This window comes from Lissotriton vulgaris, chromosome 1_1, assembly GCF_964263255.1.
Source record: "Lissotriton vulgaris chromosome 1_1, aLisVul1.2, whole genome shotgun sequence".
Taxonomy (NCBI): Eukaryota; Metazoa; Chordata; class Amphibia; order Caudata; family Salamandridae; genus Lissotriton; species Lissotriton vulgaris.
In genome coordinates, this window is record NC_141685.1 from 2,131,211,631 (window position 1) to 2,131,227,088 (window position 15,458).

The 15,458-nt window shown below is 47.2% G+C and overlaps 1 protein-coding gene across 2 annotated transcripts in view; it reads left to right on the forward strand.

The window, feature by feature from the left end:
* Positions 1 to 15,458, forward strand: part of PTPRR (protein tyrosine phosphatase receptor type R) — a 945,480-nt gene that overhangs the window by 849,046 nt on the left and 80,976 nt on the right. For both annotated transcript variants that reach the window (XM_086921858.1, XM_086921867.1), the window contains one exon: positions 9,468 to 9,625. In XM_086921858.1, the coding sequence (XP_086777984.1) occupies positions 9,468 to 9,625 (158 nt within the window). The remainder of the gene's footprint in view (positions 1 to 9,467; positions 9,626 to 15,458) is intronic.

The following is a 15,458-nucleotide window of genomic DNA, read 5'->3' on the forward strand; positions in this document are numbered from 1 at the left end:
GTGTTCGCAATGCATCATCTTTCGATCTTGCTATCTTCGCTGTCTTCGCCATCCCTGGACACCTGTTTCGGGTTTTCAACCCTCGTCAGCAGGGATAGGCAGTGTTCTGGGGTCGCCGATGGCTGCCAATATCTGCCAGGTATAGTACCACTCCGGCGCGTAGGTGCGGGATCCCAGGCTTGTCAGCCCGCTGCTCAAGGGAGCTTTAAGTTACAAAAAGGGGGTGGGGTCGCACACTACTCACACACCGGCGGAAGTTGCCCCTAAGGACTTTGGTCATTGTAGTATAGTGTTCGCGATGCATCATCTTTCGATCTTGCTATCTTCGCTGTCTTCGCCAACCCTGGACACGTGTTTCGGGTTTTCAACCCTCGTCAGCAGGGATAGGCAGTGTTCTGGGGTCGCCGATGGCTGCCAATATCTGCCAGGTATAGTACCACTCCGGCGCGTAGGTGCGGGATCCCAGGCTCGTCAGCCCGCTGCTCAAGGGAGCTTTAAGTTACAAAAAGGAGGTGGGGTCGCACACTACTCACACACCGGCGGAAGTTGCCCCTAAGGACTTTGGTCATTGTAGTAGAGTGTTCGCGACGCATCATCTTTCGATCTTGCTATCTTCGCTGTCTTCGCCATCCCTGGACACGTGTTTCGGGTTTTCAACCCTCGTCAGCAGGGATAGGCAGTGTTCTGGGGTCGCCGATGGCTGCCAATATCTGCCAGGTATAGTACCACTCCGGTGCGTAGGTGCGGGATCCCAGGCTCGTCAGCCCGCTGCTCAAGGGAGCTTTAAGTTACAAAAAGGGGGTGGGGTCGCACACTACTCACACACCGGCGGAAGTTGCCCCTAAGGACTTTGGTCATTGTAGTAGAGTGTTCGCGATGCATCATCTTTCGATCTTGCTATCTTCGCTGTCTTCGCCATCCCTGGACACGTGTTTCGGGTTTTCAACCCTCGTCAGCAGGGATAGGCAGTGTTCTGGGGTCGCCGATGGCTGCCAATATCTGCCATGTATAGTACCACTCCGGCGCGTAGGTGCGGGATCCCCGGCTCGTCAGCCCGCTGCTCAAGGGAGGTTTAAGTTACAAAAAGGGGGTGGGGTCGCACACTACTCACACAACGGCGGAAGTTGCCCCTAAGGACTTTGGTCATTGTAGTAGAGTGTTCGCGATGCATCATCTTTCGATCTTGCTATCTTCGCTGTCTTCGCCATCCCTGGACACGTGTTTCGGGTTTTCAACCCTTGTCAGCAGGGATAGGCAGTGTTCTGGGGTCGCCGATGGCTGCCAATATCTGCCAGGTATAGTACCACTCCGGCGCGTAGGTGCGGGATCCCAGGCTCGTCAGCCCGCTGCTCAAGGGAGCTTTAAGTTACAAAAAGGGGGTGGGGTCGCACACTACTCACACACCGGCGGAAGTTGCCCCTAAGGACTTTGGTCATTGTAGTAGAGTGTTCGCGATGCATCATCTTTCGATCTTGCTATCTTCGCTGTCTTCGCCATCCCTGGACACGTGTTTCGGGTTTTCAACCCTCGTCAGCAGGGATAGGCAGTGTTCTGGGGTCGCCGATGGCTGCCAATATCTGCCAGGTATAGTACCACTCCGGCGCGTAGGTGCGGGATCCCAGGCTCGTCAGCCCGCTGCTCAAGGGAGCTTTAAGTTACAAAAAGGGGGTGGGGTCGCACACTACTCACACACCGGCGGAAGTTGCCCCTAAGGACTTTGGTCATTGTAGTAGAGTGTTCGCGATGCATCATCTTTCGATCTTGCTATCTTCGCTGTCTTCCCCATCCCTGGACACGTGTTTCGGGTTTTCAACCCTCGTCAGCAGGGATAGGCAGTGTTCTGGGGTCGCCGATGGCTGCCAATATCTGCCAGGTATAGTACCACTCCGGCGCGTAGGTGCGGGATCCCAGGCTCGTCAGCCCGCTGCTCAAGGGAGCTTTAAGTTACAAAAAGGGGGTGGGGTCGCACACTACTCACACACCGGCGGAAGTTGCCCCTAAGGACTTTGGTCATTGTAGTAGAGTGTTCGCGATGCATCATCTTTCGATCTTGCTATCTTCGCTGTCTTCGCCATCCCTGGACACGTGTTTCGGGTTTTCAACCCTCGTCAGCAGGGATAGGCAGTGTTCTGGGGTCGCCGATGGCTGCCAATATCTGCCAGGTATAGTACCACTCCGGCGCGTAGGTGCGGGATCCCAGGCTCGTCAGCCCGCTGCTCAAGGGAGCTTTAAGTTACAAAAAGGGGGTGGGGTCGCACACTACTCACACACCGGCGGAAGTTGCCCCTAAGGACTTTGGTCATTGTAGTAGAGTGTTCGCGATGCATCATCTTTCGATCTTGCTATCTTCGCTGTCTTCGCCATCCCTGGACACGTGTTTCGGGTTTTCAACCCTCGTCAGCAGGGATAGGCAGTGTTCTGGGGTCGCCGATGGCTGCCAATATCTGCCAGGTATAGTACCACTCCGGCGCGTAGGTGCGGGATCCCAGGCTCGTCAGCCCGCTGCTCAAGGGAGCTTTAAGTTACAAAAAGGGGGTGGGGTCGCACACTACTCACACACTGTACTGTACCTGGCAGATATTGGCAGCCATCGGCGACCCCAGAACACTGCCTATCCCTGCTGACGAGGGTTGAAAACCCGAAACACGTGTCCAGGGATGGCGAAGACAGCGAAGATAGCAAGATCGAAAGATGATGCATCGCGAACACTCTACTACAATGACCAGAGTCCTTAGGGGCAACTTCCGCCGGTGTGTGAGTAGTGTGCGACCCCACCCTCTTTTTGTAACTTAAAGCTCCCTTGAGCAGCGGGCTGACGAGCCTGGGATCCCGCACCTACACGCCGGAGTGGTACTGTACCTGGCAGATATTGGCAGCCATCGGCGACCCCAGAACACTGCCTATCCCTGCTGACGAGGGTTGAAAACCCGAAACACGTGTCCAGGGATGGCGAAGACAGCGAAGATAGCAAGATCGAAAGATGATGCATCGCGAACACTCTACTACAATGACCAGAGTCCTTAGGGGCAACTTCCGCCGGTTTGTGAGTAGTGTGCGACCCCACCCCCTTTTTAACACTCAATAATTGATTGTCCAGTGTGTACTTAGCTTTATAAAAGTAAGAGTACATTTATTAAACACTACTCAATGGTATGCACCAATTTACAAATATACATACGCTGTTGGAATTACTTTGTGATGTTGCATAACATCTCCACCACTCCCGCAGGGGGGGTGGGGTCTAGTATCACCACTCCGATGTATGCACATCATCTTGCATCCATTACAATTAGTTGAACATACCCTGGGACGTGGGCCCTGCACACTGGCACCATCCCAGTGGCGACCCCCCATTACCTCTACAAGCATAATAAAATGGGTGCACCTGCTTTGGTGACACATAACCCTTACTGAGCATCTCCTACTGACCATAAAGTATGCACCTCTAAATCTTCCGGGGCTAACAGTCTGGCTTGTTCCTCACCTAACAGCAGCAGCAAGAATACATCTTTAAGCATCACTTTAAGAATGACAGTACTCATCACATTTATGTATCATTAGAATGCATTGCAATTACAGCCCCTAAAGGCATCACAGATTAAATCACAGGATTACACATATACAGCCAGACCCCCTAGCAGGAACATCTGGCAACATAACCCCACTATGATTATGACATCACCTTACACCAGTACTCCACACTATACATGTGACCTTCAGTTCCTCTAGAAAAAATAACGGTTAGTAAATGCATTTCTGGTACAATTACACCTCTTCACCTCCAGGGGATGCCCTTCTCCAGACATCCCCAAATCAGCCGTTCACTCCTTGAAGCACTTCCCAATACACCCTCAGCTGTAGAACAACAGTTCCAGCCCAGAAGGTGTTAAATGCAGACTGAGCCCATGAGGGGTTATTCCTTTCAAGTCCCCATGTGATTTAGGGAGGGACTCCTCTTCAGGCTGGGGGGGTCGGTGACTGTGCTTCTCCAGCAGCTCCCCCAGCACCTGTTTCACAATTGAGGGTGACCCCCTCCCCTGGGGGCCACCAGGCACCAAAAACGCTGATTTCCCCATGCCTTGCAAGGCATTATGGGGCGCTTCAGGCTCCTTTTCCTGCATATTATAGTAGCGGCTCTCCCGCTGCATTGGGGAGAGCTGCGATGTGGGCCTCCGGCTGTCGCATCCCTCGTTGGAGGGTCTGGTCCCACCCGGACTCCCAGGTGAGTCTACTGGCGCTGGGAGCCCACCCCCAGCCGCCTTTTCCCATTTTCCAGCGCCCGGTCCCACCCAGGCCCCTCACCGCACTTGGTCCTCCTCTGGGTCCCGGTCCCACCTGGGAACTCGTGTGCCTCCCTCTGCTTCCTGTTCATCCCAGTGGAGCCCACCCCTGGCTGCTCCTGCCGGCTCCCCGCTCGGCCCGCACCTCCGAGTGCGGCAGCGGGAGTCGGCGCATTCAGGCTGGTCTGTCTGCTTGCGGCAGACACAGAGATCTCCTCGGCCTCACCGGACCTGAGGGGGAGTTCGGCTGCACTCCCCCGGCCTCCTCCATTACATCGGGCCTGGGGATGGGGTCCCCGGCCCCCTCTGTTACTTTAGGGCCCAGGGATGGGGTCCCGGGCCCCCGCCACTTCTTCACGGGGAGTGCGCTGGCACTCCCCGTCTTCGCTTGTTCCCCGGGTGCCAGGGTGAGCTCCTGGCACCCCCGCCTTCCGCATCTTCATGGGGAGCGCGACCGCGCTCCCCCGACTTTGCTTCTTTGGGGGATGGGGTCCCTGGGCACATTAACGCGGGGGGCGCGACTGCGCTCCCTCGCACCCCTCCTTCCGCATCACCAGGGGCCAGGGGGCAACTTTGCGCCTGCGACTATGCTTCCTTCTGGGGCAGCCCCCGGGACCTGACCCACCCCGGGGGCATGATTGTCACCGGCAGCGGAGCACCACGCGCTTTTTTCGGCGGTCCCAGGCGGGGTCAAATGTGCCTACCTTCTGGGGGGCATATCTCGGCCCCCTTGAGTCCGATTTTTGTCTCCTCTCGCTCCTCTTGGCCAGCCCCAGCCACTAGGAACACACTTTGTCGCCCTCTGGGTCTCTGAGAGGAGGGATTCAGCAGGGAATGGTCTTCTCTGGCTCCCTGCGCCAGCTTTTCGCCTGGCTCTTCTCCTTGGCCTCTCTTCTCCCTGCGCAGAGCCCCCTGCTTCTGCGCACCGGTCCTGGGCTCTTCTTCTGGTGCTGTCCAGGGCCCTGGGGGGCAGTCAGAGGGTTCCACCTTCCAACTGCCCATCGCCAGGCTCCAGCACCTTCCGCCTCAGCAGACCACACCCGAGAGAGAGCTTCTCTTCCTGTGAAAGCTCTTTTTAAAAGTTGAGTAGGGGGCTGACAGGAAGTCTCTGTTTGTCCTATCAAATAGCGACACATCACTTCCCTGCCCCTGCTCCCTCCTTCTTGTCCAGCCTCTGGGTTTGTTCAAGATGGCGTCTCTTGCTACATGGTCTCTGCAAAAGCCTCTTCCCTCCTTGGTGCAGCCTGGTGCCTGGCACCCAGTGATAGGTGCTGATGGATGAGCCTGCAGCCCCACCATCTTCTCTTCATGGAGAGGAGGCCTTAGCTTGTGGAAGAAAAGTTATCAGTCCATCCAGCTGAGGTCCGCCCTCAGCCAGGCCCTGGTTATGACTGACTCAGGGAAACGTGATATTTCTGGATGACCCAAAAGCAGGACAAAATTGACTTTGGACTCAGCAGAATACTTCTTTTCACACCTGCTACAGTGGACTTTAGTGCGTGTCTGGAATCTGTAGGCCTTATGGAAGTTACTCTAGCCATGGGCTCCACATCCCCATAGGGGAATAATGAAATGAAACACAATAAAACACACTGACTTTCCCTGCCATGTTTCTTCCCAGTGTATAAAGCCTATTCCATGTCACCACCCCATTCTCATAAGTCCTGCCACACTAGTCTATCTGCACCTGCTCTTTGCCTGCTCACACTATGAATATCCCCTGCGCAGCCCCTGATCGTGTGCACACGCATGTACACATGTGTCTGCATGTAACCAGCCCGGTGTCCCTTACTCCAGCTGCTGCGCAGTGGCCTGGTCAGGCCAGGGGGACACCAGTAAAATCCCCATGCAGTCTCTTACATCCTGAGTTCACACTGGGTGAGTCCCAACTTATGAGGCTCCCCACAGTAAAAGCTCAACAATTAGGTGCTCAAAAGCAAAAAATCCGGGCAGCCCATAGTGTCAGAACCACCTTCTAACTACATGGCTTTAAAAATGATCCTCTGCTTCAAAGGAAGCCAATGCAACTCCTTTAGGGCATTGGATGCAAAGGATCTACGGGGTCTGTTTAAAGCAAGTTTAGCTACTGCCTTTTGAACTCTGTATAGTCTATTAATCAAATAGTCCAGAGCTCCAAGTAGCAGGGCATTACAGTTGTCCAGTCTACCGAGTACGACACTGCGCACAATGAGAGATTTAGCTTGGGTGGGCAGTAGTGGTAGCACCTTTCTAAGACTGTGAAGAAGTGTGAAACAGGTGCCTGCTACTTTTGTAACATGGCTCTCTAGGGATTACATGTTGAATATAATACCAAGGTTGCAGCCTGTGCCCAACGGCTGCAACTCCGCTCCATATAAAAGGGGTCAAAAGTTAGGGGTAAGTATCATCTTGGGACTTCTGCATACCGAGCAGCATAAAAATTCAGTTTTATCCCCATTTACCTTCAGCAAATATAAATTCATCCAATTAACAATGTCTGACAGGCCTTTCTGAAAATCAACCACTACATCCTAAGGGTTGTTAAGGGACAGGATGAATTGGGTGTCATCTGCATAATTAACCAGCATGATGTCAAGCTCCTATATAGATGTTAAACAAGACAGGGCTCTGTGCCGAGCCCAGTGGCAATCCCTGTCACAGGCTTCTAAATACGGAGCAGTAGGGGGCAAGGCAACAGCCTGACACCAATCCGACAGGTAGGATCCCATCCACTTCAGCACTGTACCACCCCCCACTCCGATTGAGGCTAGTCTGGCCAAAAGGATTTTGTGGTTGACCGTGTCAAAAACAGCAAACAAGTCATGCATATTAAGACTGTCGACTTGCCACTGTCCACCCTCATCCGTTACTCATCCAGGGCAACAAGTAAAAGCTGACTCAGTGCCATGTCCAGGTCGGAAACCAAATTATTCTTCCTCGAGGACAGTGTGTTTACAGGTATTGGGATAGCCTCCTGCTTTCATATTGCTCCATTATTTTCAAAGGGAAAGGAAGGGTTAATATGGGCCTGTGATTGCTAAGGACCAGAGGATCTGTTGAAGATTTCTTTAAGGGGTAATTGACTCTCGCCTTCTTCCACAAATGTGGAACATCACCCATCTCAAAGGATTGATTGCATACCTGCAATGTGGGGAGGGTGAGTTCCTCTCCTAGCTCATTTCACATCGACATTGCTCTCCAATGAGTCTAATACATTTTGAGTACTGGTGGGACCTAACACTGGTACTTCAATACAGATATGGGTATCGCTCACTCTGGCTGCATTTTCCAAATTATCCGAGATACTCAGTTCGGGGTCTTATCTTAGTGGAGACACCAATATCCTCCAAAATCTTGCTAAACTTCTTATCAAAGAAGTCAGCAAGGTCATCGGAGAGCTCCTGTGAGGGCAGTCTAGGTTTGAACATTCCCAAAGGATATCAAAAACCTTTTTAGCACAATTTGTAGCTATGAGGCTGGAATTGGCATACTATTCAGGCCTGGCTTTACTGATCTCTCTTTTATAATCACAAAATTAGATCTTTAAACATGTATCTGCTTTGGTGTAGCAGCTAAGCCATTTTCTTTCAAACTAGTTTAAGCATTTTTAATGATTCATTATACCTGGGCACAGATGGTCTATTGCGAGATTTCAGGTTGGTGAGGAGAATTACTTTATCCAATGTTTCTAGTGTCCCCTGCTCGTATGCTAAATAATTGACCTCTGAATTCTTGATGTCAAAAGTGTTTGCGAGGTTAAAAAATGATCTCATAGTTGGCCAATTCAATTTATGTCATGCCCTTCCTTCTCACGTTGTCATAGTGGCCAGCTTGGGGGTACATGGTTCCTTCACTGATATATGAAGTGATACTAGGCATGTCAAGTCCAGCGGAAAGGTAAAGTATAATTCCAGAGAATCAGCCCATTGTGGGCAAAAATTAGATCCAAAGTATGTCCAACCCGATGAATGGGGCCATGCACTCTTAGCTGTAGACCCAAAACTTCACGTGATCCCAGTAGTTCTTTAAAAGAGAGGAAGCGGTCCCTCTCCGCCCATAGATTGAAGTCCCTCAAGATAAAGAAATTCGAATGTGGAAGCGCCATGTTGGAAAGGACTTTTATCGGGGTAATTGTGTGAATTTGGGAGACCTGGAGGTCTATACCATACAATGCCTGAGAAAAGTTGTACAATGGTTTTGTTTGCCTGGATTAGCAGCGATGTGTCCGCGGTACCACAGATGCGACAAGAAATGCAGATGTGAGGTACTGTGTTAGCCAGTTGTATTATATTTATGCAATTTTGAGCATTAAGCTGCAACCTATGAAACATGATGAGATTTCAAATGCCTTTTGCTTGAAGGGTTTGTTATTCTAGATATGCAGGAGGGAGGCAGAAAATTAGAGAGGGATAGTAAAGCAGTGTGAATACGGAGAATGAAAGGATTTGCTCTTAAAGTATAATGCCATTCATGGCTCTCTTGAGTGAATCTTTATCACTGACTCAGTTAGCAATCATTGGTTCCTATCAGAATATGATTTAATTATGTAAAACCCAAGGTTTTGTGAGAGCTGTTCTTCTGAAAGAGCTTTGTGCAGAAGCAGTTTATTAAAAGGTAGACCAAAATATGATCACTATGATGAAGATTTTATAAATGGGTTCAAGATTTCAAAATATTCTTGTGCTTTTTGCATGGAGCTCACAACCAAAACAACCAAGTTAGCACATCATAAAGCTCTGTAAAGGCTTTAAAAGTGGCTTTGCCATCTGGTGTAAAGTGCAGGGGCTTCTTAGAATACTACAGTTGTCAAATACTAAGGCTACCTAGTTTTGATTCAGCCCCTGGACTATTTGACTCACCTCCTTACGCCTCCTGATACTTCATTTTACTTTTTCAGGTTCCTTTTCATCCCTTCTTTCTCCCTTCACCCTAGATTCCTCTTACTTCTTTTTCCATTCTCTGTGTTTTGCTCTTTCTATGACTCAAAGTCTGGTGATGAAAAATAAGTTCCTATTCCAAAAAGGACCGCGTGTAACAATCATGCGTAACCACTGGCAGAAATTAGGCACTGCTAAAAAAGCCAGAGAACTGAGAAAGACACCTAATTCGAGCAATGTGTTATAACAATGAAGACTTGTCTGTTTATTGGTAAGTTGTTACAGTGGGCGTTAAATAACTTGGAATACTAATTCTTGTATTTACATTCAGTATGGAAGCCAATCCCGAACCATGAAGCACTACTGGTACACGTCATGGCCAGACCACAAAACCCCAGACAGTGCTCAGCCACTTCTGCAGCTCATGCTGGATGTCGAAAAGGACAGGATAGCTTCTCCAAGTGGAGGGCCCGTCATCGTCCACTGCAGGTGAGGTAGCTTTACTAAGAAAACGCCTATATTGTGTCTAAAGGTGGAAAATTGATCAACAGATTATTGAAATTGCTATAACATTTGTTCAATATTAAATTGTTTAAAGACCTTTTAAGTAAGCCGTAATCCTGATAATTTAAGGTAGCAGGCGATTCGGACAGCCTGATATAAATAATATCACAATTCCACAGAAGGGCTATGCTAAGTAGTTGTAGTTTTATGTAAGTATTACAATCATATTGCCTTCAAAGGCATCTGTAAACAAATGGATTGAGTAGTTACTTGCTCTAACAGGTTGATGTTGTTAATTTTAAATCTGTTGACTAGCAGCATCTTTTGGCAGGATCATGCCTGACAATATAATTGCATGCTTACATCACTCCATTGATCTAGTCTTCAAAACACCCATCTTTGGTGCACTTGTTTACAGTTATATGTCCCATGTTCTCCAGTTTGGCACTAAGGTAGTCACATTTACCTTGCTATATTTGTAAAACAACCATTGTTGCCTCATGTTTCTGTCATAGTGGCATCTGTCGTGATGGAATCTGTGGTACACAAACGTCCAGTGAGATAATTTGCTTCCACTATTTCCTGCTTCTTTTTTATGTCGCTCATCCAATCCTACTTTATTAGAAGTAGTAGTATTAATATATGCACCATGTGTGTGTCTGCACGGATTGGGCAACCCAATCCCGGCAAACCAATGCCAGGATTGGGAGCCTGTGCTCAAGTGCATGCTGGAAGGAGTGCCTGAGAAGAGGACCGAGGCGGGCGCTTCGTCAGGTAAGTTTAAAAATAATATATTATTCCCCATAATCCACGTCCCTCCCCCTCTCCCCCTCCACTTTAGTATTGCACAGCCGCCACATGCTAGACTAGGCCAGGACTACACCATTGGCAAACTCAGCTTTTGGCTTCTATTTTGGCCATATTTTTTTGCATTCTCCACATTGTGAGTAAATTGAGATTATGGTTTTAAATCTCATTACCTGCAATAGCGTGGATTTGGGTGGGATGAGCTGTTAAAGCGGGTCCTGGGGGTATAGTCGGCGCAAATAGTACCACCTGTCATTTGAGGGTGGTTGTTGTGCATTCTGGCTGTTGTTGTTAGCTGTTGCATCAATGTTGTTTAAGAAAAATGCCCAATTCTTATTGAGGCTCATTGTCATCAGCTTTACCTTTAAACACATTGCAATTCTATTTTTTTACAACAGTGTAACATTTAGAATAAAAGTCAACAAGTGACATCATATCTTCATCTTGAAGTTCATAAAACTTGTCAAATCTTTGTGAAATTCATGTATTTGAACATCGGAATCAATGGTAAATTGGATAAGGAAGACTGATTGAAGAAGTGAGATTCAGCTCAATTTGGAAAACATGATTAATTTTAATTTAAAAAATCCTGCTGTGTTCATTGCTTTTGGACGGTACATTGAAATCTAAGCAGTGACAGATACATTTGTCTCAAGGCATTGCTTGAGTGCAGGAAAATTGTTTTATGCAATTTCAGGCAGGATAGGATTGTAAAGACGTAAAAGATCCAGAGTCATTGATGCATAAAAATTAAATAGGACAATGTTTCCTTGAGATGGTGCAGTGAAGAGACAGTAGAGCTGGAAGGCAATTTATTTACCAATAGATCCATCTTTGCTCCTTGATACAACGTCATCGGAATTTGACGACCATCTACCATAAGATGCACCATCTGATGAAAGAAATGGGTGTTCAGCGAATTTTGGATGGCTTTCAGGAATTCTGTACCACTAGAGACTTGGAGATCACTACTTCAAAAACAAAATGTATGAACTTCAATCCACCAAGAACTTTACTCCCAAATCCAAGCTTAGGGGATACGATGCTAGAAAGGGTAAACTCTTTTGACTATCTGGGGGTCACTATAAATGAAAATCTGACATGGGGACCCCCAGCAGATTAAGTCACAACTCAAACTGGCCCAACTCTCTGGCGGAATTTTTAGGCTATCCAAAAAGTCCACTATTAAACCTGTGGGACCACCATTGAAGGTGTACAAAACACAAGCGAGGGGTGCCATCATGTACGGGGGTGAACTCTGGGGCTTCTGCAACAGGTCCAAAATTAGCAAAACTGAGAACAAATTTCTAATAGAGCTACTAGCTCTACCACTCAGTTCTCCACTGCTTCCTTTAAGGCTAGACCTGGGAATCAGACCCATCGATAAAGAGCTAGCTCTAAAACCCCTGAGATTCTTGCATAGGCTCTGGGTTACCCCGGAGCTGATACACTATAGAGAGGAACTAAATGAAATATTCATTGCTACAGGTTCGGGAAACATTCGCTGGCTTGCCTGTATAAAAAAATAATTTATTAGGTTAAAGATCCCTGATTTATGGTTAGACCCAGAGGAGGGCTGCAAACGACTATCTCGCACCCAATTAACGTATATATTTCGTGCAGACAGAATTAATGCCGCATTATCTAACCCCCAAAGTGGTTAAATCACTGCTTCCTTCCTGCAAGTTATAGATTGCTATTTATTTGAGCAGTGTCTTGATGATATATACCCTGTGTTAGCAACAAAACTATATGTTCAGTGGAGGCATGGTGTCCTCCCGTTGCGAGCCTTTACTAGCAGGTGGTCACCCTCTGCCCCGAAATATTGTCTGGCTTGTGAATGTGATACTGAAAGCGAATTACATGTGTTGTTTTTTTCCTCAGAGTACCGTAAGGCTAGGAATTACTGGCTTGTTCCACTATGTAAAAATCTAGCCCATAACACCTTCCATACTCCTGACGAGCTCAGCTCGTCATGAGGCACAGTGGAGCTGTGCTCATGACAAGCTGAGCTCGTCATGATTATGGCCACTAACATTAGGGCCCAGCACAGGAGGGAAATCTCCCTAGCAGCCAAGGTGTTAAACAATGTATGCAGGCATTTAGAATACTTAAAACCTATACAACTGGTCCGACCGTTTGTGCTGTCTCAAAATGTTTGGCTGCCATGTGGCACAAGCGCAGGCTCCTAATTGCCCGAACTTAAGCTGGGTTTGCCTATGGTCACATATTGTCTTTTTATCTTGTTCGTAAATGCTAATATGAAATGTATTTATTTTTTAACTAATGTACGTTGTTAATTGTGTCGAATCTGTATGAATTGACTAAATCTGTCTGTGGTTCAACTTGCTGCTACTATTTTTACTATCCTTTAACCGTCATCTATTTGCCCTGTTTTTGATGCACTTTTGCTGTTTCTTTTATGGCATTCTGCCGAAATAAAGATTCTTTGAATTGAATTGAATTGAAAGAAATAATGTCCTTAAGGAGTGATGATCTCACCATATGTCATCCATACACCGTACATGTTTGCATTAGACACTACTGAAAAATCATGTATTCAATTAAACCTACTCATTTGGCAACTGGTTAGAAATGACTAATGAAGAAAATAGGCACTCTTAGACTTATTGGAAGCTGGCTGCAAAATTCACCCAGAACGAGACAAACGCAGTAAGATTTCTTTGATGGGCCATAGCACAACACGCAAACATGATATACACAACCTTCCTTCATATGAAATTCATTATTCAATTATATTATCTTTGCACAGCAAACTAAAATCCTATTGTCATTGAGTCATACAAATATACATCATAAACCAGTTTATATATCTTGATACATACTTCATTTGCTTCTGTATTCATTAAAATTAAAAAATAAAGACACAATACACCTGATGTCCAAAAATATATTCTTCTGATCTAAGCCTTTATCAAACACCGCTTTTCCATGCTACACTTCTATGCCTCTAACACAGCAACAAGATTGGAGCTCCCATCATTATGACCCACACTCATTAAACCCAACATTTCAATACAGGGACACTATAAACTCCCACTCTTCCAATTATTCATGTTAAACTGACTTGCAGCTAACATGACAAAGACAGCACAGCGCTACAGGGTACTCTGGGGGTAGCAATGCTCTGGATAATTCAGGAGTGTACACAGATGCATACATTCTTTTACATCGTTTTCAGAAATTCCATGAAAATTAAATAAAACTATTAGAAATAATTTTTTTTAACTGAAATGGGATTAAACTCCATTTTATGAGAGTTTAAGCCAGTATGAGCCATGATAAAAAAAGGTCTGCGCTACACTAGTAGGTGGTAATTTGTGCAAAATATGTCTCTTTGCAAGACATTTCGAGGGGAAACTAGTCTCTCACTGGTATCTTATGAGGATTTTGTTATGGGAGTTGTGCTGAAAAATACAAAATTGCAATTTTTTTAGGTATTCCAAGCAATCGCCCCAGCTTGAGGCTCCGCCCTCTGCCACAACTTCAGTCTCCAGGCTGTGGCCCTAGGCAGGGAACCTCCGGCACAGTGCAGCCCCTGGCAGGTAGCACAGAGTCAGTATCTGCTAGCCTCTGCTCCCAGAAGGCACCCCCAACAACAAGGAGCAATTACGAGGTTGTTCGCCAGCAGTTATGTGGCAATTTTGTTAATTTTTCAGCACTGGCCGCTGGAGCTTCTACAAACCACATCCCTCTTTATGTTATGTTATGTTACAAAAATCTTTTATAGCGCACGGCTACTCCAAGGAGTGTCCCGGAGCTTTAATGCAAACCTGTAGTAGAAAACACAACACAACAAATAATCGGAAATGGAGATCAGAAAAAAAGAGCGTATCTAAAGAGCATAGAGCCAGGTTTTAAGGCCCTTCCTAAAGGTCAACAGATTGGAAATACTCCGCAATGCCACAGGCAGAGTGTTCCACAACTGTGACGCCAACAGCCTGAAAGACCGGCCCCCAATGCGTGCCTTTTTTACTCAAGGGACCATGGCCAGGAAAAGAGACTAGGATCTGAGGGAACGGGTCGGGCGATAGAAGGCTAGCCTCTTCTGGAGATATTTCGCTCCTGTGGCATGAAGAGCCTTGTGGGCCAAGGTCAAGGCCTTAAAGACTGTTCGCTTCCGGACAGGCAGCTAATGAAGTGACTGCAGGAGGCCGGAAGTTCTGACTCGCCTGTGGAGGCCAAAAATGGCCCGTGCTGCCGAGTTCTGGACCACCTGCAGCCGTTGCAGGAGATACTCCGGCAGGCCGAGATAAAGGACGTTGGAGTAGTGCAGTCTCGAGCCAATTAAGGCCTGGACCGGAATCTTCCTATGATCTTCCGGAAGCATCGGTAGAAACTTGCGGAGCATCTTCAGGAGGCGAAAACATGTACCTGTAAGGCCCAAGATCTGTAATCTCAGCGTCAGACCATTGTCGATTGTCTTTATAGCGACTCTGTAGCTCCCCTGTAAAAATCCAATTGCATTTCTTAAAACAACTATTTATTCTTAATTTGTAAGTATTTGTTAAAGCAGGAGGTAGGGAGAGCTGTAATTTTTTTTTTGAATTTTGAAAAAAAACATGTCTATCAAAGGAAGATTTATGTTTATGTTTATGTTTTGGCAATTTTTATAGCGCGCAAATACCCAGGGGTGTCTCGGCGCTGACTGAACAGTCGATGGCTATGGCAGATCTTAATGTGGGAACAGCCAGGTTTTTAATTTATTCCTGAAGCTAAGGAGAGTTGGGGCAGTTTTGATGGTGATCGGGAGTGAATTCCATAGTCTGGCTGTGGAGATCATAAAGCATCTGTCCCCCCAGTTAGCTTTCCTTGTGCGTTGGACTTTGAGCAGATGAGCTGAGGAAGAACAAAGGGTTCTGGGGTTTTCGAGCGGACGGAGGGCATCTTTGAGAAACTGCGGGCCTGAGTTGTGAATGGCTTTATAGGCAATGCACAGTGCCTTAAACTTTGTACGGCTTCTGACAGGGAGCCAGTGAAGTTGTCGGAT